Raw genomic sequence first — 24,980 nt, forward strand, 5'->3', positions numbered from 1 at the left:
AACCTACAATTTGAGAAGGAGAAGGGAAAATTGGATGTGTCAGTATTACAGTTGAACAAAGGGAACTATGGAGCTATGAGGGAGGAGCTGGCCAAAGTTCAATGGAACAATACCCTAGCAGGGATGACAGTGGAACAAAAATGGCAGGTATTTCTGGGAATAATGCAGAAGGTGCAGGATCGGTTCATTCCAAAGAGGAAGAAAGATCCTGAGGGGAGTAAGGGGCGGCCGTGGCTGACGAGGGAAGTAAAGGGCAGTATAAAAATAAAAGAGAAGAAGTATAACATAGCAAAGATTAGCGGGAAACCGGAGGACTGGGAAGCTTTTAAAGAACAACAGAAGATAACAAAAAAGGCAATACACCAAGAAAAAATGAGGTATGAAGGTAAACTAGCCAAGAATATAAAGGAGGATAGTAAAAGCTTCTTTAGGTATGTGAATAGCAAAAAAATAGTTAAGACCAAAATTGAGCCATTGAAGACAGAAACGGGTGAATTTATTATGGGGAACAAGGAAATGGCAGATGAGTTGAACAGGTACTTTGGATCTGTCTTCATTAGGGAAGATACAAACAATCTCCCAGATGTAATAGTGGCCAAAGGAACTAGGGTAAAGGATGAACTGAAGGAAATTTATATTAGGCAAGAAACGGTGTTGGATAGACTGTTGAGTCTGAAGGCTGATAAGTCCCCGGGACCTGATGGTCTGCATCCCAGGGTACTTAAAGAGGTGGCTCTAGAAATCGTGGACGCATTGGTAATCATTTTCCGATGTTCTATAGATTCAGGAACAGTGCCTGCTGATTGGAGGGTGGCTAATGTTGTCCCACTTTTCAAGAAAGGAGGGAGAGAGAAAACAGGGAATTATAGACTGGTTAGCCTGACGTCAGTGGTGGGAAAGATGCTGGAGTCAATTATAAAAGAAGAAATTACGACACATTTGGATAGCAGTAGAAGGATCAGTCTGAGTCAGGATGGATTTATGAAGGGAAAATCATGCTTGACTAATCTTCTGGAGTTTTTTGAGGATGTAACTATGAAAATGGACAGGGGAGAGCCAGTGGATGTAGTGTACCTGGACTTCCAGAAAGCTTTTGATAAAGTCCCACATAGGAGATTAGTGGGCAAAATTAGGGCACATGGTATTGGGGGCAGAGTACTGACATGGATTGAAAATTAGCTGACTGACAGGAAACAATGTGTAGTGATTAACGGGTCCCTTTCGGAATGGCAGGCTGTGACCAGTGGGGTACCGCAAGGTTTGGTGCTGGGACCGCAGCTGTTTACAATATACATTAATGATTTAGATGAAGGGATTAAAAGTAACATTAGCAAATTTGCTGATGACACAAAGCTGGGTGGCAGTGTGAAATGTCAGGAGGATGTTATGAGAATGCAGGGTGAGTTTGACAGGTTGGGTGAGTGGGCAAATGTATGGCAAATGCAGTTTAATGTGGATAAATGTGAGGTTATCCACTTTGGTGGCAAGAACAGGAGGGCAGATTACTATATAAATGGAGTCAAGTTAGGAAAAGGGGAAGTACAACGAGATCTAGGTCTTCTTGTACATCAGTCAATGAAAGTAAGCATGCAGGTACAGCAGGCAGTGAAGAAAGCTAATGGCATGCTGGCTTTTATAACAAGAGGAATTGAGTATAAGAGTAAAGAGGTCCTTCTGCAGCTGTACAGGGCCCTGGTGAGACCCCACCTGGAGTATTGTGTGCAGTTTTGGTCTCCAAATTTGAGGAAGGACATTCTTGCTATTGAGGGAGTGCAGCGTAGGTTCACAAGGTTAATTCCCGGAATGGTGGGACTGTCATATGTTGGAAGATTGGAGCGACTGGGCTTGTATACACTGGAATTTAGCAGGATGAGAGGGGATCTGATTGAAACGTATAAGATTATTAAGGGATTGGACACACTGGAGGCAGGAAGCATGTTCCCGCTGATGGGTGAGTCCAGAACTAGAGGCCACAGTTTAAGAATAAGGGGTAGGCCATTTAGAACAGAGATGCGGAAAAACTTTTTCACCCAGAGAGTGGTGGATATGTGGAATGCTCTGCCCCAGAAGGCAGTGGAGGCCAAGTCTCTGGATGCATTCAAGAGAGAGTTAGATAGAGCTCTTATAGATAGCGGGGTCAAGGGATATGGGGAGAAGGCAGGAACGGGGTACTGATTGTGTATGATCAGCCATGATCACAGTGAATGGCGGTGCTGGCTAGAAGGGCTGAATGGCCTACTCCTGCACCTACTGTCTATTGTCTCTTCCCATTCCCAGTTTATAATCACATCTACTTTCTGGGCAAAAATATTTTAAGCTTAAGAACAGAGAATAGAACACCGAACATTACAACACGGGAACAGGCTCTTCAGCCAACAATGTTATAGTGAACAAGTCAAGCCAATGACACCTTATCACTTCTGTCTATTTATGGTTCATACCACCCTCCCCCCCCCACCTATTCTCTGTATCTCTATGTGCCTGTCTATGAACCTGTTAAATACTTCTATGGTACCTGCCTCCTCCACTACTTCAGGAGGCACATTCCAGGCATCCAAGACTGTCTATTGAAAGAAACTTGCCCTGCTCATCCCCTTTGAACTTTGCACCTCTCACCCTAAATCTCATGCCTCCTAGCATTAAATATTATGGCCCTTGGAAAAAGAACCAACTGTCTATGCTTTTCATAATCTTATAAACTTCTATCTGATCTCCCCTTAGTCTATGGCACTTCAGAGAAACAAGCTTAGCTTATCCACCATCTCTCTACAGCACATGACCAGGCAACATCTAGTAAACTTCTTTGTACTCTCTCCATAACCTCCGCACCCTTCCTACAATGGGACAACCATATCTGAATGCAGTACTCCAGATGAGGTTTTTATAATGCTGCAAAATACCTTTCTGATTCTTGAACTCAGTGCCTAGACTAATAAAGGCAAGCACGTCGTATACCTTCTTTACCTCTCTTTCAACTAGTGTGGCTGGTTTCAGGAATGCCAGAATAAATCCAAGAGGGCACAACAAGTTGTCAAGCTCCAGCTAAGTAATAGTTAACATGTTTCCAATTGCTAAGGCTAGTTTCTGTGGAAAACAAACAATTTCTATGGTATTGTGACATTTATGCTCTGAAATGTTTTGCATGGCTGTACACCTCAAAACAATAACTGATTTTGAAAGACCATTTAGAGTCATAGAATCTCAGAGCAACACAGCACAGAGAGAGGCAATTCCGACCAACACTGACCACAATGCACACCCAGATCTTTCCAGTTCCCTGTGTTTGACCTGTATCCCTCTGAGCCCCACCACTCCATGCTCCCTTCCAATGACTTCTTCAATTATACTATCGCACCTTCATCAACCACTTCTTCTGGCAGTTTAGCCAATATACTCACTGCCTTCTGCATGAAAAAGTTGCCTCTCATGTGCCCTTTAAATCTTTCCCCCTCACCCTAAACATATGCTCATCACTTTGGCCTATCCTAACACGGGGAAAAGATTTTTACCACATTATCTATGCTTCTCATAATTTTACGTTAATCATGGCAAGATGGCGGCGTGCTCAGCCGCAGCATCTTCTATGGGGCCAACCTTAGGGTTTTTTTAAATGTGTTTTTTACAATCACAAGACCCTGCTGGACGTTGAGAACTTAAAGTACTGTAGGTCTACCCCATCAGCAAGTTACTCATTGGTAGAGAAACTAAAGGAGCTGGACTTGGTTTGACTCATGCTGATGCCTGTATCAGAGGATTTGGTGTGCGAAGGTGGTATGTGCTCTAACTAGTCACTTTTCTTGTGATCGCATGACCTTGTTGGACATTGGAATGTGGAATGCCGCAAGTCTGATGCACTGATTTATTGGCAGGAGCAAATGGCGGGAGAGCTGCGTAACCTCAGTCATAGCAAGGACTAGGCCTCAAACTGTGGTGTCACCTGGAGAGAGGCTTTGGAGCTGATACGCTCCGCTGGAGTGCCCGGGCGGTGTAGTGCAGCATACAAGCTGGGGTCATTGCTGGCCCCCACTGTTTGCTTGGTAGAAGACAAGCCATTTTGTGTTTGACTACAGAGTCCGTGCAACATTCATGGACTCCGAGTCTTGGACTGTACTTCTTTCAGTGTGACTGGTATTTTACTGACATTTTATGTGTGCTAGCTATCCTAAATGTGCTACATGCACCTTGTGCTGTGTATGGCTGTTGGTACTGTGTTCTACACCTTGGCCTAGGAGTAACACTATTTAGTTTGGCTGTATTTATGGGTATTCATGTATGGTTGAATGGAACTTAAACTTGAGCTTGAACTTAAACATTTACATGAGCTCGCCCCTCATTGTCCGATATTCCAAGGAACAAAGACCTAACTGTGCTCACTTCTCCCTATTACTCAGGTCCTCTAGTCCTGGAAATATTCTCTCACACTTTCTAATTTAAGTACATCATTCCTACAGCCGCGTGACCAAAACAGTATTCTAAGTGTGGCCTCACTAATGATTTATACAACTGCAACATAATGTAACAAATCTTATACTCAGTGCGCTGACTGATGAAGGCCAGTATGCTAAACACCTTCTTCACCAGCCTGCCTACCTGTGATGCCATTTACAATGACGTATGCATCTGTTCTCCTGTTCCATGGCACTCTCTTCTGCCCTACCTATACTGCTTTCCAAAATGCATCACCTCACATATATGCATATTGAAATCTATATGCCACTCCTCACCTCACTCCCCTAACTGACCTAGATCCACTAGTAAGTTATGATAATCTTCTCCATTATCAACACCACCTCATAATATTCTGTCACCTGCAAGTACTTCAATCAATATTAAATAATTCTACGTCGAAGATTATAATGAAAACTGTCCATCTGAATTCCTGGCTGTGTAAATGTTTTACCACTGCAGTTTTAAACCATTAACTACCTAAGATGGACGACTGTGCAAGTGCATGGATGTCAGCAAGTTAGACTGGCACAAGGAGTTTAAAAGGAGAAAGATTTTCCTTCAGCAGTTTGATCGAAGGATGACTACGCAAGCGTGTGGATGCCAGTGAATTAAACCGGTACAAAGAGTTAAAAAGGGGACAGCTTTATAGAGTGGCTACAGGAGTAGAGGGAAGCAGAGTAGGAAGGCTTTGTTCAATGGGGCTTCTGTGATAACGAGTCAAGGCCAGGTAGGTTATCTGTGAAGAATAGAAACAGGAAGTATATCTGCGGAGTCTCTGTGGGTGGAAGTTAGCAACAGGAAGGGGTCAATAACTCTACTGGGTGTTTTTAAATGACCACCCAATAGTAACAGGGACATCGAGGAGCAGATAGGGAGACAGATTCTGGAAAGGTGTAATAATACCAGGGTTGTCGTGATGGAAGATTTTAATTTCCCAAATACTGATTGGCATCTCCTTAGAGCAAGGGGTTTAGATGGGGTGGAGTTTGTTAGGTGTGTTCAGGAAGGTTTCCTTACACAATATGTAGATAAGCCTACAAGAGGAGAGGCTGTACTTGATCTGGTATTGGGAAATGAACCTGGTCAGGTGTCAGGTCTCTCAATGGGAGAACATTTTGGGGATAGCGATCAAAATTCTAACTCCTTTACCATAGCATTAGAGAGGGATAGGAACAGACAAGTTAAGAAAGAGTTTAATTGGAGTAAAGGGAATTATGAGGCTATCGGGCAGGAATTTGGAAGCAAAATATTGGGAACAGATGTTCTCAGGGAAATGTACGGCAGAAATGTGGCGAATGTTCGGGGATATTTGCTGGCGTTCTGCATAGGTACATTCCAATGAGACAGGAAAAGGATGGTAGGGTACATGAACCATGGTGTTCAATGGCTGTTGCAAATCTAGTCGAAAAGAAAAGCTTACAAAAGGTTCAAAAAACTAGGTAATGATAGAGATTTAGAAGATTATAAGGCTAGCAGGAAGGAGCTTAAGAATGAAATTAGGAAAGCCAGAAGGGGCCATGAGAAGGCCTTGGTGAGCAGAATTAGGGAAAACCCCAAGGCATTCTACAGGTATGTGAAGAGCAAGAGGATAGGACGTGAAAGAATAGGACCAATCAAATGTGACAGTGGGAAAGTGTGTATGGAACTGGAGGAGATAGCTGAGGTACTTAATGAATACTTCACTATAGAATAGTTGGAAGTAGATACAGAGGAGATGTCAGGGGTAAGTTTTTTACAGAGCGACTTGTGAGTGCATGGAACAGGCTGCCGGCGAAGGTGATGGAGGTGGATACGATAGAGTCTTTTAAGAGGCTCCTGGATAGGTACATGGAGCTTAGAAAAATACAGGGCTATTGGTAACCCTAGGTAATTTCTAAGTAAGTACATGTTCAGCACAGCATTGTGGGCCAAAGGGCATGTATTGTGCTGTAGGTTTTCTATGTTTCTGTGTTTCTGCCAGTACCTCCAGTTGAACTCTGTCTTTTTGTGTGTTTCCCCCAGCTGTCAGTCTGTGGTTTTGTATGGCAATTGCCATTTGTCAGTCTCCTGTCCCCACTCCTGCTCTACTCTGGCCCCTGTATTACTAAGTACTCTGTCTCTCATCTGTTTCTCATGATTACCAGTATTGCGGCCATCTATGTCTTATTGTGCTCCACCTATCATCTGCCTCTCTGTTTATTGCTCAGTATATTTCAGTCCTGTGTTTTCACCTGTTTGTTGCCAGATTGTGCCAGTGAATTTTCCTGAGCCTTTCCAGCATTTGTATCTGTACTCTGTCCATCTGAATATCGACTCTGCCTAATTCCCAATTCTGGTTTTTGGATTTCTCTGGATGTTTTGATCTCTGCTTGAACTTTGACACCGACTTTGTTTGCACCTTGGGATTTGTTACTCAATTAATATCACTGTGTACACAGTACCGGATCTGCGATTAGATCCCTGCTCCAGTGCCCTGACGGTTTCTATACTTTAAATTATACAGCCAATTCTTTTTCAACCCATACTAATGCCATCAGTTATGCTGTTTATTCAAACTTTGTACAAAGTGGCGAAACATTTCATTAACCTGAACAACAATTGTTGCCAAATGTTTTGATCCAATTAAGCCCACAACCTCACATCCTGTTCTGATTTAAGATCATATGCAGCTTTCATTCCTGGTCCATTAATTGCCGCAAGTATTTTTAAGAACAGTGGTCACAACATTTTTTTTTGTTTCATGAAATAGAACATCCACATGCAATTTATTGTGCTGGCCTCTGCCAAATTGCTTATGGCATTTGGCAGGGAAAGTATTTCACAGAGGGAGGAAAAACTCCACTAGACTCTCTCACAGTTAGGATTATCAGTCTGGCCAAACATATTCTTGCAAGTTTAATCACATGACGTTCTGTTTTTAATAATACCATCCAATCAAATTGCCTTTTCTCCTCTCAGTTATAAAAAAGGATGAAATAAAATGATAAACCACACTCTCTTGCTCCTGTTCTTCTGGTTTTCCTCCCAGGTTACATGTGGCAATGTCAAGGAGCTTGATCTTTAAGACTCAGGGGCATCCTAGGACTTGGCAAACCCACATTCTATACAGATTGCGTAAGGAGGGATGGACTGAAGCACATTTTGACGTTTCCATATGTTTAGTATTTATGACTATATGGAAAATGTAAAGATATTTGCAGAATTTATTAACAGCTTCAAGAAACTGTTACCTGATTTCTCACCTGCGATGGGTAAGGAAGCTGCCACTTACATGCCCTGAACCGTCACATCCTGGAGTTGGACAGGACATGCCTTCTGTTTTCCCAGACTTCCATGAGAATTGTGAGCCATTGAGGTAACCGTCCTTTTGTCGCTTGGCTGCCAAGGGGCACCCTGATGCGCTGCGATGTGATGCATACTTCCCAGTCACATGTCCTTGGCCATCACACCCAGGAACTGGACATCTGCAGAAACAATGCAGAACAGTTCATTCTTACCTAATAAAGTAATCTTTCAAATATAGTCCAATAAGTTTGTAATGTTTCTGATAAACCATCTAATGCATATTCGCACCATTCACCTTTTCCATTCGTTTAGTCATTATTCCGATTGTCGTTACAAAGCATCTACTCTCATGGTCATAGAATTATAGATCACAGCAATGGACCCTTGAGTCCATCATCTTTTATCCACTCTGATCTTTATGCTCATTCACACTAATCCTATTTGCCCTCTAAGTCATAGCTCTATCACCCACAACTGTGTACAAGTCAACACAGAGCCACAATCATATCTAACAGAGCTTGACGTGAAATAAAAGAGCTGCTCTAACAATGAAAAAGACTGCATCTCAGATGTTAAGGCATATCATTAGACAAAACACTTACACCTTGGTTTACATGTAGTTGGGGTATGCCTAACTTATTTGATATTGATTCTGTGTGGCAGAAGCAGCAAACAAATGATATGTTTCCCACAGTGTATATCCCTTAGTTTGTTATGAACAGAATCATACAAAAGGGAGGTTTTCTGTTAAATAAAGGGTAAACTTAATAGACTTGCTACAACTTTAGACTTGTTCCTGCTGTGCTGAAGATGGAGCACAAAGATGAAAGACTCAAATAGTCATTATTTCATTTGCAACATTGTCTTGAAGCAAAACATAAGAAAGTACATTTTGCAATGCCTAGCTTATGATACTAAGCTTTGCCCTCTGGGAATGTGGTCTGTAGATGTGATGGAAGAGATCAAGAAATCCAGCTGAGCTTCTTGAGGACAATGTAAAGTTATCCCTCAGGATTGCGACTCAAGTTGACAGCTGAAAGTAGGACACACAGGCATTCACAGAATTGAAACAAATGCATTTAGAGTTTTTTAAAATTTCTATTTATCTAAATCCTTTTGCATTTCAAAAGGAAATATTTAGAGAAGTGTTCAGTCACCTTCATATTGGTGCTCATGTAAAGCACTCAAAGAGCTGACTTTAGTGCTTAATTAATACTGGAATTTATTAATTAATTAAGTGCTTAATTTAATACTGGAATTTGTTTTGCTGTTCTTAAACAAATGTCTAGCCTTTATTATCCATTGCTTAAGAGAACGGAATCAGAATTTGCTCCACGATCTACTGCATGTATTGTATGTTCACATCATTTTGTGCATGTGCCCCTTGCTTCGGAAGAGAAGATATTGCAAACAAACTCTAAAGCTTTATTAAAATAACCTGTACAAATATCTTTACTAATTAAGGCTGATCTCTTCCAAGCACACGGCTAAACTTGTCCTTTAATTGCTAGAATGTCTGGACAACAATTTCAAGTTCATTCCACATGATGGTGAACTTTAGGTGGGCTTATAGCTTAAGTCTAAAGGCAATTATAGCACCTTTACATTCTACGTCTACTATATACCTGTATTGAAGAGAATTTTCAATGGCTTTAGATTGACATAGAGACACAGTTTAATTGATGTAACATAAGTATAATTTAATGCAATTTTCTGAGCTCTGTGGCAAACCATCACTTTTGTGCTAAGCTCGACTCACTTGATTGGCTCTTGATCCTCTTTGTCATCTTTGCTTTGAGCAATTTTGATTCCACTTTTCTTTGCTCGTGGACAGCCTGAAAGACTACAGAAATATATGCATCATGGATTACTCATTCATATTACAATAGTTCTTCATGGCTCTCATTATATACCTGAGAAATGAAAACATTACTTATAAATCTATAATCACCAGTCTTACTTTGGTAACCTTGACAATTTCTTCTCCTTTCCCGCTCCTGTTTTTGGGGTTAACATCGTACTAATTTGACATTCCACAAACAATTATCATCCTCTTGCTCACTGCCTAAATGCTCACTTCCCAAACATGAATTTTGACAGAGAGTGTCAGCAGGATATCTTACTTTGACCTAGTGTCTATACATGATTTTCTATCACCAGAGAGCAGTTGCAAGTTGAAGCCTCCAAACTGTCTGAGATAAACAAAATTAGAATAAACCAAGGGACCTAATTCTACAGAATAGTGTTTTTCTTTCATTGCCTTACGTATCACGGTTTCATGTTGTACGTGACAAATGAAAAAAATGACTTTTTCTCTTTTGGATAATTACCTTGAAATAAAAAATTATGCCATCTTGCATGTGATGAGTCCCAGTTGTAAAATGTTATTCATACACCAGCAGGTGATGCTCAAGGAGAAGAAATCTGGAAACTGCACTGCTATTCTCTATTCCCTTATAAGCACATCAAAACAGGCTTTGTGGCAGAGATTCTGGGTATTCACAATTTACAGGAACTCCTGGTTATGAGCCTCAAGGATTCTTGGCTTTTTTTTAAACCAAACTATGCATGGACACTCTGAATAAAAAAATTCTGTTTTTCTGTGAGATTGGAAGTAAATTGCTGTTTGGCATAACCAATAAATACCATACATTTAATTGTTAAAATGCAAAGGTCCAGCTTCTCGTTTTTACCATCAAATATTTATCCTCCTCCTCTCCCACTGACGGTGTTCCAAATGAAATGGGAGGCTAACAGCAAACTCCCAAATGTCTACTGTGTCAATTGTGATTTGTCTGGGAAATGATGCAGAAGAGCAGACTGGATAATTTCATCCTCTGGAGTAAATGATTATTTTTTGTGCAGTCCCTCCCCAGCATTAGAAATGTGGTATGAACTCAACAATGACTGTAAAGCACTTCATGAGCATTTACAGCTCAGTATTTTGCAACACCTGCCTGCTGTATTAACGTTAAGATCCATCTGTTCAGCATGAATTGGCAGCAATTTCTATCAGCCCAGGACAGTGCTAGCTGATAAATATTCATAGCACCTTGAAATTCAGTGTAGCCAGTGGTCTGTTCCCTCCCCCGACCCCAGTAAGATAAGGGAGATCCAGCTGTTATTTCTAATAGAGTGAGTGATATACCTGCAAAAGACAGGATGTAGTTTGAAAAGCAAAGGCATAAGACTAAACAGTTAAATGATTCTATTGGCAAAGGCATGAATAAGAGGATAGCAACCAGGGCCATTCACTCTCTCACCAATGATAATGAGCACATTAAAGACAAACATGCCTACACTCGTGTGTACAGGTGTCTATTTAAAATATCCCTCCGATTCAATCAAATGCAAATCATCTGATGCCCTACATGATGGTCGAATTCTGTGGAGATGAGAAGATCACAAAAAAATTGTGGCAAGGTAGTTCAGAACTGATTTTCGGAAAGAATACAATGTTCCATTTATTACAGTGTATTATCAACCCTGGATGAATACCTAAACGTTGAGTTTGTTTTGATATATACATATTCTGTCAATACATACAGCAAATCTTTCAAGCACAAGGTTTGAAATGATTTGGTATGTCAACAAATACACTCAAAAAACTTTTATAGATGTACCGTGGAGAGCATTCTGATAGGCTGCGTCACTGTCTGGTATGCTGGGGGGTGGGGGGGGGGGGCGTGGTGGCTACTGTACAGGACCAAAAGAAGCTGCAGAGGATTGTAAATTTAATCGGCTCCATCTTGGGTACTTGCCTACAAGGTACCCAGGACATCTTCAAGGAGCGGTGTCTCAGAAAGGCAGTGTCCATTATTAAGGACCTCCAGCACCCAGGGCATGAGCTTTTCTCACTGTTACCATCAGGTAGGAGGTATAGAAGTCTGAAGGCACACACTCAGCGATTCAGCTTCTTCCCCTCTGCTTTCCAATTCTTAAATGGGCATTGAACCCTTGGCCACGACCTCACTTTTTAAATATATATTATTTCTGTTTTTTGCACGATTCTTAATCTATTCAATATATGTATATTATATTTGATTTACTTATTTATTATTATTATTTTATTTACTTTTCTTCTATATTATGTATTGCTTTGAACTGCTGCTGCTAAGTTAACAAATTACGTGACACATGCCGATGATAATAAACCTGGTTCTGATTCTGAACTGATTCAGATTCTAGGAGTTCCATATTTTAATAAAATACTAAAGTTGCAAGCAATGGATTACTTTAGTTTTAGTTATTATTTCTAATTTCCCCATCTTAAGCTGCTGACTTGCAAGGGAGCTGGAAAAAGCATGTAACGGGGTAATGACACAACTGTGATGGGGGACTTCAATATGCAAGAGGATTGGGAAAACCTGGTTGGTGTCAGATCGCAAGAGAGGGAATTTGTTTAATGCCTACGATATGGCTTTTTAGAGCAGTGTGTGTTTGAGCCTACTCAAGGAAAGGCTATCTTAGATTGGGTGTTGTGTAATAACCCAGATCTTACTGGGGAGTTTTACATAAAGGAACCCTTAGGAGGCAGTGATCATAATATGATTGAATTCATACTGCAATTTGAGACAGAGAAGCATAAATCACATGTATTAGTATTGTGATGAAATAATGGAAATTACAGAGGCATGAGAGAGGAGCTTGCCCAGATGGATTGGAGGAGGATATTGGCCAGGGTGATGGCAAAGCAGAGATGACTGAAGTTTCTGGGAATAGTTCACAAGGTGCAGGATAGTGCAGACTATTATTTAAATAGGGAGAAGGTTCAAACATCAGAGGTGCAGATGGACTTAGGATTCCTCGTGCAAGACTCCCAGATGATTAACTTACAGGTTGAGTCTGTGGTAAAGAGGGCAAATGCAATGTTGGCATTTATTTCAAGGGAAACAGAATATAAAAGCAAGGAGATAATGCTGAACCTTCATCAGACACTAGTCAGACTACATTTAGAGTATTGTCAACAGTTTTGGGCCTCATATCTTAGAAAGGATGTGTTGTCATTGCAGAGAGTCTAGATAAGATTCATAAGGATGATTCTGGGAACAAAGGGGTAACTTTGGGCCTGTACTCACTGGAATTTAGACGAGAATGGGGATCTCATTGAAACCTACCAAATGTTGAAAGGACTAGATTGGGTGGATGTGAAGAGGATATTTCCTATGATAGGGCTATCCATTACTAGAGGGCACAGCCTCAAAATTGAGGGGTTACCCCTCAGAACAGAGGTAAGGAGGATTTTTTTTAGCCAGGGAGGAGTAAATCTGTGAAATCAGCCATCCCCTTTTTGCTCTGGAAGATGGCATTAAATGGCGACTCCTTTGCTTGCATCTTCGGAAACAGTTCTACTTCCATCTTTAATAACCTTTCTTTTGAAGACCCTGACCTGGAGTTACACGCTGACTATGGTTCTTTGCGGGAATGTGACCCATTCTCTGGGTTTCAGGGCTAGCCGTTGTTCTGCACGCCAAGGGTTCAGCCTGAGAGTCCGACTCGGATTTGGAAGCCTAAGATCTTGGGGCTCTGGAGATGGGCAGATTGAGGGTTGGTGTCACAGTAGGAGACCCATGTGTCGTTGGGGGACTCGGAAAATCTACAGCTGTGTGCCCAAAGACCCGGGATCTTTGAGATCTTTGGGATCAGAGCTCAGAAAAAGCAACGTAACAAACTTTTAACATCATAAGCCAGTGCGTTGTTTGTTATGTGTCCCTGCTCGCAGGGAAAAATGGAGACACCTCCTTCTCCCTTATTATGGGGAGGGAGGGGGAGAGGGAGGGGGAGAGGGAGGGGGAGAGGGAGGTGGAGAGGGAGGGGGAGAGGGAGAGGGAGAGGGAGAGGGAGGGGGAGAGGGAGAGAGAGAGGGAGAGAGAGAGAGAGAGAGAGGGAGAGAGAGAGAGAGAGCGCGAGCGCCTGTGGTATGTCGAATGCTGGATGAAGTATGAAGTCTCTGGGGCAACTGCAAGTCTGTGTCTTTGCTATTGCTTTGCTTTGCTTGAGTGCTTGGTGGTGGGTGTTGATGCTTCGTTTTGCTGGTGGGGGGAGGCGGGATTGCTGCTTGCTGCCACTTACGCATGGGAGGGAGGGGAGCTGTGGGGGACTTTGGGTTTCTTACGTTTAACTCTCGTTCATTCTTTGGGGAACTTCTCTGTTTTTGTGGATGGTTGTGAAGAAAAAGCATTTCAGGATGTATATTGTATACATTTTGCTGACATTAATTTGGACCTTTTAAATGCTCTGCCACATACTGCGATGGAGGCCAAGTCCATGAGTATATTTAAGGCAGAAATTGATTGTTTCCTAATCATTCAGGGCGAGAAGGCAGGTGTATGGGGTGGAGTGGGATCCGGGATTAGCTATAATGGGATTGCAGAGCAGACTCAATGGGCTGAATGGCCTAACTCTTCTCTTATGTTTTATGGTCTTATGGTTAATGTATCCTGTCAAGGAGAGAGTACAGTTTGAAAGTCAATTCTCAGCCTTTGCAAAGTTAACTGAGGGTATAAACAGAGATGGGTGACTAAATGTGTTTTCTGCTCACTCATTAACATGACTTCCATGCTCTGTGATTGCTGGAAAGGAATGAGACGTCACTTTACCATGCAATGAAACTTCAAATGAAATTGTTTGGAAAAGTCGTTTTTGATCAAAATCTAACTAGTGGAAGAACTTTGCAGATCGAGCAACATTTGTGGAAAGAAAAGAATGATTGATATTTCAGATTGAGATCATGCATTGGGACTGAGTACAGTCAGTATACAGGGAAAGAGAAAAAGGGGGAGAGGTGATGCAGGTCCTAGTAGGTGATAGGTGGAGTTAGGTGAAAAGACGGATGATGAGCAGCTGGAGTCACATGGGTGAGGAGACTGAGTGAAGTTTGGAGAGAAAGACTGGAGATGATAAGTACAAGCAGTCATGGAACAGGGGAAAATACTCAACTTTTCATCTTGGATAGATGACTGGAACTCTAGTGTGTGCCACTGCCTTACTAATCCCAGGTAGGTATTTCAAGTTTCACATTTAATTTAAACCATAAATGCACAGTTTGCTTTGAACATTGTTAAATGTAAGTTTCAAAGTTGGAAGTTCAAAGTAAATTTATTATTAAAGCACATACATGTCACCAAAAACAATCCTGAAATTTGTTTTCTTGCAGGAACACACAATAAATCCAATAACTATAATAGAATCAATGAATGATCACACCCAACAGGACAGCCAGCCATTTTGCAAAAGACTGAAAACAGAAAAGAATAAATAAATAAATAAACAAATGAGCAATAAGTATTGAAAACATGAGATGAAGAGTACTTGAAAGTTCATCCATAGGTTGTGGGACGAGTTCAGTGATGGGGCAAGTGAAGTTGAGCGAAGTTATCCCCTGTAGTTCAAAAGCTTGATGTTTGAAAGCTAATAACTGTTCCTGAATCTGGTGCTGTGATCCTAAGGCTCCTGTACTTACTTCCTGATGGCAACAGAGAGAAGAGAGCATGACTTTGATGGTGACAATCCCCGATAATGGATGCTGATTTCCTTCAACAATGCTCCATGTAGATGTGCTCAATGGTGGGAAGCCCTTTACCCATGATGGATTGGGCTGTATTCGCTCATTTTTGTAGGATTTTCTGTTCCAGGGCATTGGTGTTTCCATACTCGTCTGTGATGTAGTCAGACAATATACTTGCCACCACCCATCTATAGATGCTTGTCAACATTTGAGATGTCATACTGAATCTTCTCAAACTTCTAAGGAAATAGAGGCACTGCTGTGCTTTGTTTCTAATTATTCTTATGTGCTGCATCCAGGATAGGTCCTCTGAAATAGTAACACCAAGGAATCCCTCGAGGAGAACTGGCTCTTGGACCTCTGGTTTCCTCTTCCTGAAGTCAATAATCAGGTCCTTGTTCTTGCTGACATTGAGTGAAAGGTTGTTATTGTGGCACCACTTAGTCAGATTCACAATCTCCCTCTTAATGTTGATTTTGATTCGGCCAACGACAGTGGTGCTGTCAGCAAACTTAAATATGGCATTGGAGCTGTCCTTAGGTACACAGTCATAAGTAAAGCGAGTATAGCACAGGGCTAAGCACATAGATTTGCAGTGCTCATGTGCTGAAGAAGATTGTGGTGGAAATACTGTTGCCAAACCAAACTGACAGAGGTCTGTAAATGAGGAAATTGAAGATCCAATTGCACAAGAAGGTATTGAGGCCAAGGTCTTGAAGCTTACTGATTATCTGTGCATCTTTGTTGTCCAGTTGATCCAGAGTTGAGTGAAGAACCAATGAAATAGCACTTGCTGTGGACCTACTGTGCCAGTAGGCAAATTGGTGTGGATCCAAGTCACTTCTCAGACAGGAGTTGAGATCTTTCCTCACCTACCTCTTAAAACACTTCATCACTGTGAATGTAAGTGCAACTGGATGATAGTCATTGAAGAAGCTTACTACCTTCTTCTGAGGCACTGGTATAATTGAAGCCTATGTGAAGGAGGTGGGTACCTCAGATTGCTAAAGCCAGATCTTGGTGAATAAATAGATAGATAGATAAGTAGATACTTTATTGATTCCAAAAGAAATTAGAGTGTCACAGTATCATTACAAGTGCACAGATATACAAATATATAAATATTAGAAGAGATATAAAATATACAGGGAGCAAAAGTGAGTGCAACTACTATTACTAGAGAGAAGGTGCTCGGGAAGCTGACTGATCTGAAGATAGATCGATCACCTGCACCAGATGTACTACACCCCAGGGTTCTGAAAGAGGTAGCTGAGAGATTGTGGAGGCATTAGTAATGATCTTTCAGAAATCAATGGACTCTGGCATGGAAAATTTCAAATGTTCCTTTACTCTTCAAGAAGGAAGGGAGGCAGAAGAAAAGAAATTATAGACCAGATAGCCTGAGTTTAGAGGTTGAGAAAATGTTGGAGTCAATTATTAAGGATAACGTTTCAGGTTACTTGGAGGTTTTTGGGTGTATTTAAGGCGGATTCTTGATTAGTCTGTGCATAAAAGGTTATGGGGAGAAAGCAGAAGCATGGGATTGAGAGGCAAATGGATCAGCCATGATCAAAAGGCAGAGAAGCCTCAGTGGGCCAAATAGCCTATTTCTGCACCGATATCTTACAGTGTTATGGCTAGTGTGTTCGGTGGTACAGGTTGTATGTTGATGGTAGTTGGGGAAGGGTTTCTTCAAAGTCCTTGACTATGACTTGAAATGCATCAGGGTGAATGCAGTTGCATAATTGTTACATTATTACCTAATGCAAGTACGTATAGTGTAATATAATTTCATAGATATTTTGAACTTTAAATCTGCCTGTTGCGATTATGGCAAATGGTAGCATGATGTACTAATATTCCAAAGTCACAAAAGCATGGAAAAGGTAAAAATCTGTTGAAGGTTTAACAGAACAGCCAATGAATTTCAGTCAAGTTGAAATTACGTATTTCAGTTCATGAAAAGATGTTTCCCTTCAAGAAATCTCTCAAGGATCTGTAAGGGTACATTCATATACATGTAACAGAGTGACTTGAGTCTCTGATTATTCAGATTTGACCCCAAATGATGAAAAAGAAATGAAAGTTTAACAAACAGTTATACCCTAATACATGATTTGAGGCCAGCATAGTGGTTAAACTAATAATAACTATCATGTAGAATGTTTGCAGCAGAGAAGAGAAAACCATTGTTAAACCTTATGTGGTCAATGACACTACAAAGAAGAGGGACAATATTTCTGCTCCCATACTAAATAGAAGTCAGCAACTTTGTAGAGAACAGTAGTGAGTGAGTTCCATTGAACAAGAGAGGCAAAAGATAAACTCAAAGTATGCTGCATAGGAGTAACCCAATGGCAGCATATTAAAAGTAATAAAATAGCCACTATAATATATATTTATTGGGTTTACAATGTTTGTATGTTGAGAGATAAATCAGGATTTTTTAAAATTAAGACTTTCTCACTCAGAAGGGATACATTGAGAGCTAAAAGTTATTTTCACTGAAGAAAATAAAATGAAGAGAAGACAATGCAAATCTTTAAGATGTTGGTAGATATGATTAATATTAGGTCGTGCCATGTGAGCCTGATTGAATTTTTTTGAGGATGTGACTAAACACATTGATGAAGGAAGAGCAGTAAATGTAGTGTATATGGATTTCAGCAAGGCTTATTGAGAAAGTAAGGAGGTAGGGGATCCAAGGGGACATTGCTTTGTGGATCCAGAACTGGCTTGCCCACAGGAGGCAAAGAGTGGTTGTAGACAGGTGATATTCTGCATGGAGGTTGGTGACCAGTGGTGTGCCTCAGGGATCTGTTCTGGGACCCCTACTCTTCGTGATTTTTATAAATGACCTGCATTTGAAATGACTTGGAGTGATGGGTTAGTAAATTTGCTGATGACACAAAGGTTGGGATGTTGTGGATAATGTGAGAGCTGTCAGAGGTTACAGTGGGACATTGATAGGATGCAAAACTGGTCTGAGAAGTGGCAGATGGAGTTCAACCCAGATAAGTGTGAGGTGGTTCATTCTGGAAAATGAAGGTCAAATATGATGGCAAGATATAGTATTAATGGTAAGACTCTTGGCAGTGTGGAAGATCAGAGGGATTTTGGGGTTTGAGTCCATAGGACATTCAAAGTTGCTGCGCAGGTTGACTCTGGGGTTAAGAAAGCGTACGCATCGTGCATTGGCCTTCATCAATCGTGGGATTGAGTTTAGGAGCTGAGAGGTAATGTTGCAGGTATATAGGACCCTGTTCAGACCCCACTTGGAGTACTGTGCTCAGTTCTGGTCACCTCACTACAGGAAGGATGTGGAAGCCATAGAGAGGGTGCAAAGGAGATTTACAAGGATGTTGCCTGGATTGGGGAGCATGCCTTATAAGAATAGGTTGAGTGAACTCGGCCTTTTTCTCCTTGGAGTGACGGAGGATGAGAGGTGACTTGAGAGAGGTGTACAAGATGATGAGAGGCATTGATTGTGTGGATAGTCAGAGGCTTTTTCCCAGGGCCAAAATGGCTAACATGAGAGGGCACAGTTTTAAGGTGCTTGGAATTAGGTACAGAGGAGATGTCAGGGGTATGTATTTTATGCAGAGAGTGGTGAGTGTGTGGAATCAGCTGCCGGCAACGGTGGTGGAGGCAGATGCAATAGTGTCTTTTAGGAGACTCCTGGATAGGTACATGGAGCTTTGAAAAATAGAGGGCAATGGGTAACCCTAGGTAATTTCTAAGGTAAGGACATGTTCGGCACAGCTTTGTGGGCTGTAGGGCCTGTATTGTGCTGTAAGTTTTCTATGTTTCTATGTTAACGTAAATGGGACCTAATGAGATGTGAGGTGACATTTAAGAGGCATTTGTATAGGTACATGTAGGAGAATGACTTAGAGGACAATGAACCTAACATTGGCAACTGGGACCAGCAGCAATGAAGCTGTGGTTGATATAGACCAGTTGTGCTGAAGGCCGTGTCCCGTGATGTTTTATTCAATGACTCTATGACCCAATATTAGTTATTTGCACTGGGCGAAGAATTTAAAATCAATAAAAGCTTCAGGGTGTCCAGATTTGAGATGACACGGGAGCTGAAAATTTGCAGCCACCTTATATGCTCTTAATGATGCTGATAATCTATATTGTTTAAGTTATGAAATCAGGAGATGTACACATTTTAAGTCCATGGTTTATAGCACATTGCTAATTGCCCTCAAGGATAGCAAAGTATTATCTTCTTAAACAGCTTTAGGTCCTCTGGAGAAGACACTTGCAAAGTTCCAGAATTTTGACCTAAGAAACATTGAAAGCTACAGAACGGTGTCTGAAATTGGGGATGAAGCCTCCATCTATCATAGACATAACTTTTACCATGTCTACATATGATATTTGGTGCTAGGGTCATCTGGTAAAAACTGAATAACGGACGCACTGAACAGCTGTGAGCTCTATTTCTGTGTTCTCCCCACAGATTTAAATTCTGGTATGCATTTAAGTGCTGAAGTGACCCCAAGAGCATCAAGATACAGCTTTCCATTATCTCACAGTTAAATGTACTGACATTACCTTTGCTCATTGCACAGGAGATTAATACAAAATACAAAGTGGGAAACATTGCTCTGATCCTAAAACATTTGGCAACATTAGCTGTAGAGTATTCTGGTCAGTAAGTTCCAGCACAAGGCATGGAATGTGCTCTTTTAATAGACAAAACTTGCCTTCAGAGGATAGAAAATTGGTGGGATAAGTGGTCAGAATTACATACATAGAGGCAGCAGAGGCAGGTTCGATTTTGTCATTTAAAAAATATTGGATGGGTATATGGACAGGAAAGGAATGGAGGGTTATGGGCTGAGTGCAGGTAGGTGGGACTAGGTGAGAGCAAGCATTTGGCACTGACTAGAAGGGCCAAGATGGCCTGTTTCCATGCTGTAATTGTTATATGGTTATATTTGCTAAGTTAGAACAGAACTTAGTCAAATGATGAGTGGTTATTGTGAAACACTTAATTTTTCTCCATAATTGAGCTTCTCTTGTTCTACCAAAGTTCTCTTCCATAACTGGGAGTTTTTGTGTTGATTTCTCATTGCTTAATTGCTGAATATGAAAAGTGTAAACTGGAACATATTACTCTGCGATGGCACACGTTGACAGAGGCTTACATGGAGTATGAAAGAATATAGTAAAGTCTATCCTGCATATACTTAGAGAATGTATCCTTGCTGCTGCAGACCCTCAAGATATCAATGGGAAGCTTGTTCTGTGCTTCTGATCTAGCAGGCTGCATTTGTTCCACAGTTACTGACAGAGTAGATATCAATCCTTTATAGCTTTCAAGTCAACTTACATGCAATGTAACATTTTCTTCTGTGACTTCTGTAAACTCTCCTTAACTTAATTAGTTTTAAAGGTTTTGTCACTTTTATCAGTAAAGTTTAATGACAGAGATGAAGATTAACTGGTGATGCAGAAGAATCCACCTCAGCATGTAATTCTCCTTTCAGACAGCCCACTGCATTTGTTCTCTCTGAATTCTGAAATTTTTCTCAAAAATACTGTTGCAGCTCATATCAATGAATGTGACTTTAGAAGCCAGTGGTCTACAGGATTTGAATGCCCTAGAGCCCTATTGCCAAAATCACTGACATTTTATCTCCCCAAACTGATGAAAGTCACTGCTTGTGCTAATGGCCAATTAATTGCATTGTGTCTTAAATCTATGGAAACATTCATTTTAAGTGATTTTGAAATTGTTAGTTTGGACCTATGAATTATATTATGCACTCTTCACAAGCTTGTTCTTTTCAATCTTTGGAGGAGAGTTGAAAGGCTCTAAAGCATAATGATCTTCCATTCCGGAGCCTTGTTTTTATTTGTCTTTGCTTAAATCTGTGCACCTTCTGTAAGCACACTCTCATGATACATGGCTGTATGTATTCCTGCAATGCGTGAAGTGGATAGATTTTGAGTTCTGAATTAAGTAACATTTCCATACAGGGCGAATAAAGAATACTTGATAATGGAGATGATTTACTCAATGAAAATGCGAAGTTACAAAGAAGAATTGTAATAGCAAAAAATAGAATTACCAAGTCAAAGATGTCAGCTGAACTTTTGTCTCCCAGCCCAGTTATGAGTTTTGGCAAAATGAACTGGAAGGATATTTCATGTTTCCCATTTTGATTCAAAGGAGGGCCAGTGGCTTAGAGTTATCTTGTCCATATCTGGTTCACCAATTATTATTATTCCCTCCACTGGCAGTTCTTTTCTCTGCAACTCCAAGGGTTAAACTACTCTTTTACATCCCTTGAGCTTTTGTTGAGCTTCTTAAAGCTTAGAACAGAGGCAAGTACTTGTGACAATGTCATTTCTTCCCCCCTAAGTTATTCAAGATTAATAACTTAGATTAGTACAATGTGCTAAATGGAAAACTTCTTCCTTAAGCTACTCCTTTTGAATAGGTGAATGCACAACATCATGCTTCTTTAATTCAACTGGAAGCCAATTTATGTTATGGAGTTGAAAAGAATTTTTAAAAATACTGTATGTTGGTAATTGTATTATTATTGTCACCTGTACCAAGATACAGTGAAAAGTTTTTGTTTGTGTTCTATCCAGACATTTCATTCTATGCATAAGTGTACTGAGGTGGTGAAAAAAAAAGCAATATCAGAATACAGACTATAGTGTTACAGAGAACATGTAGGTATACAGGTATACAAATAAAGTGCGAGAATATGAATAGGTATATGTTGAGATTAAGAGTTCACCTTTAGTGTATAACAGGTCCATTCAAGAGTTGGACAACAAATTGGTAGCTGCCCTTGAGCCCAATGGTACATGTTCTGACTGTTTGTGTAACTTCTGCCTGACTAGGGATGGGGGAGGGGATGGAAGAAGAGCGAATGACTATGATGGAAGGCGTTCTTCATTATATTGGCTGATTTCCCATGATAGCGGGAATTGTAGACAGAATCAATAGAGAGGAGGCTGGTTTGTCTGATTGACTGGGCTGTATTCATGACTCTCTGCAATTTCTTACAGGCTTCCCCCGTATCAAGTTGTGATGCATTCGGAGAGAATACTTTCGGTTTTTATTTTCACTATTTTTCCACATATGTAATCGGCACACAATCACCTATTCAAAAGGAGTAGTTTGCAGCTACAAGCAAATCGCAGGCAAAGTTTCTGCAATCTGGACACCGGGGCAAAATGGACAATACCAGGTGTTGAAACCAATACATATAAGCTTAGATTATTAATGGCTTGGACATTGGCTTTTTCTACTTATGAAGTTTTGGAAGGTAATTGTCACAAATATGAAGATTTTGATACAAATATTGTTTGTGAATCTGTTCAGAAATTCACAAATACTTCCTAAATCTATAACAGCTTCCAGAATAGATAAGTACTATTTTAAATAATGGTAGGCATAATATAACATATATTGTTGCACTTCAAGTAGTACAATTACGAGAAATCTTTTGCAATTATATTAATCATTCCCCAGTCAGGGTATCCCATATAGACAATTCCCTTTTTTTTGCTGCTTCGATATTTGATGTTCTATTTACATTTGACTTCCAGTGTGGGTGCATCACAGAACCTTTCACGTCCAACCATTATGGATATGCACATTTTCAATTATTGTAGGTTGGCAGAACCAGGGCATTCTGTGGTGTTTATATTATTAATTCAAAAAACAAAGTGCTTCAGAAATTGGAAGTAGTTTAGTTTTGAAGTGTCACTATAAACAAGATGCATTTTTGGTGTCAGTAGTTAAGTAGAGCAATGCTGTCTCAACTGACATGGGGCAGAAAATGTGTTCGTGTTTAGATTAGGCAATCAGTTACCTAGCAACAAACAGGTTTCTTTTGCAATTTGACATTCATATTTGATATAAAGAAATAATGGTGTAAAGTCCTGAGCATATTTTTAGCTTATGGTGAAAATACAAAAGAACATTCTACATGACAGGTTTGGATGACTATTCATGATTTCAGACTTACTCCTCTACAGTGCAATTGTGTTGCTCCTTCAGTGCTTAATCATAAAATTATATAGATAGGAAGCAGCCATTCAGACACATTCTCTGAAACCTCTGTACAATTCACGCAACTCCCTGCTCTCTCCCTATTGTCTTGTAATATTTACCCTTTGAAACAGAGATTATGTTTTTCAATTATTGAATCAGTTTCCTCCATCCTTTCAGGCAATGCTTTCCAGATTCTCAAATTGCTGAGTTAATACAATCAATCTGATGTGCATATGCTAAAAAATAAAACTAATAATGAAATTCAAATTGGAGCCAAGAATCATGAAAAGCAGACAATTTATAAAGCTGGATTTTTTTTAATGCAATGGACATAATGAAGGCACTTATTAGAGGAAAATTAAAATGACTGCAATATTGATTTTTGTCTGTTCTCACTGAATGGAGGCAGGTTAGGCAAGTTGCCCTCTTGAATAAAACAATGAATGATTGTCGGAAACTTGTGTAAGGCAGACATACTTATGGAACTACTGTTGGTTAAAGGTACACACCACGAGATCAACATTTGGGATAATACACAAGATGGTAAAATTCAAGGACCTATTTTGGAGGAATTCCATGACAATTATTAATTCTTAAAACGTATATGGCAGTTTTGAAAGATAGACCAGAAAGTGTGCCAGTTTTTACACTGACTGCTACTAATGAATCTTGTTTTAAATAAAACTAACTTATGGATTGTTAGTATGATTAGATCCTGTTGTGAGTCTCAGAGATTGGTGGCAGTCCAGCTCCAAAGAAATCTATGTGACTATAGTGGAGCTCAAAAGGTTAACTTACAACAGGAATCTGTTCTGATCCATGATTGAAATCTGTGCCTGGAGCCACAAGACATCAACTCAGATGTAATCTATCTGCTATTCCATCTTCAAGCACAATCAGTTTCCAGGAAAATCCTGGAGGATGCTTGAGTCCAATAATCTTTAGATGCAGTAAAGCAACTGATTTTTGGAATGCTATTTGGAAGTATGGAAGAGGAAACTGCCTTCCTCTAAAATGCACTCAGTGGCCAAATTATTAGGTATAGGAGGTACTTAATAGAACAGCTACTGAGTGTATACTACGTTTGTGGTCTTCTGCTGTTGTAGCTCATCCACTTCAAGGTTCACAATGTTGTGCATACAGAGATGCTCTTCTGCACACCACTGTTGTAACACATGGTTATTTGAGTTACTGTCATCTTCCTGTCAGCTTGAACCAGTCTGGCCATTCTCCTCTGACCTCTCTCATCAATAAGGTCTTTTCACCCACAAAACTGTTACTCACTGGATGTAATTGTTTTTCGCATCATGCTTTGTAAACTCTAGAGATTGTTGTGTATGAAAATCCCAGGATATCAGCAGTTTCTGAGATATTCAAACCACTCTGTCTACCATTCCATGGTCAAACTCACTTAGACCATAAGACCATAAGACATAGGGACAGAGGTAAGCCATTTGACCCATCAAGTCTGCTTCACCATTCAATCATGGCAGATCCCTTTTTCCCCTCCTCAGCCCCGCTCGCTGGCCTTCTCCCCATAACCTTTGATGCCATGGCCAATCAAGAATCTGTCAATCTCCACCTTAAATACACCCAAACAACATGGCCTCTACAGCTGCCTGTGGTAACAAACTCCACAAATTCACCACCCTCTGGCTAAGGAAATTTCTTTGCATCTCTGTTTTAAATGGATGCCCCTCTATCCTGAGGCTGTGTCCTCTTGTC

General features: G+C 40.5%; 1 protein-coding gene across 18 annotated transcripts in view; it reads right to left on the bottom strand.

Annotated features, from left to right (window-relative positions):
* Positions 1-24,980, bottom strand: part of LOC140733456 (myelin transcription factor 1-like protein) — a 444,485-nt gene that overhangs the window by 29,189 nt on the left and 390,316 nt on the right. For all 18 annotated transcript variants that reach the window (XM_073056807.1, XM_073056806.1, XM_073056820.1 and 15 more), the window contains 2 exons: positions 9,473-9,556; positions 7,671-7,892 (listed from right to left, as the gene is read on the bottom strand). In XM_073056807.1, coding sequence (XP_072912908.1) covers positions 7,671-7,892; positions 9,473-9,556 — 306 coding nt within the window. The remainder of the gene's footprint in view (positions 1-7,670; positions 7,893-9,472; positions 9,557-24,980) is intronic.

Source organism: Hemitrygon akajei, chromosome 9 (assembly GCF_048418815.1).
Source record: "Hemitrygon akajei chromosome 9, sHemAka1.3, whole genome shotgun sequence".
Classification (NCBI taxonomy): Eukaryota; Metazoa; Chordata; class Chondrichthyes; order Myliobatiformes; family Dasyatidae; genus Hemitrygon; species Hemitrygon akajei.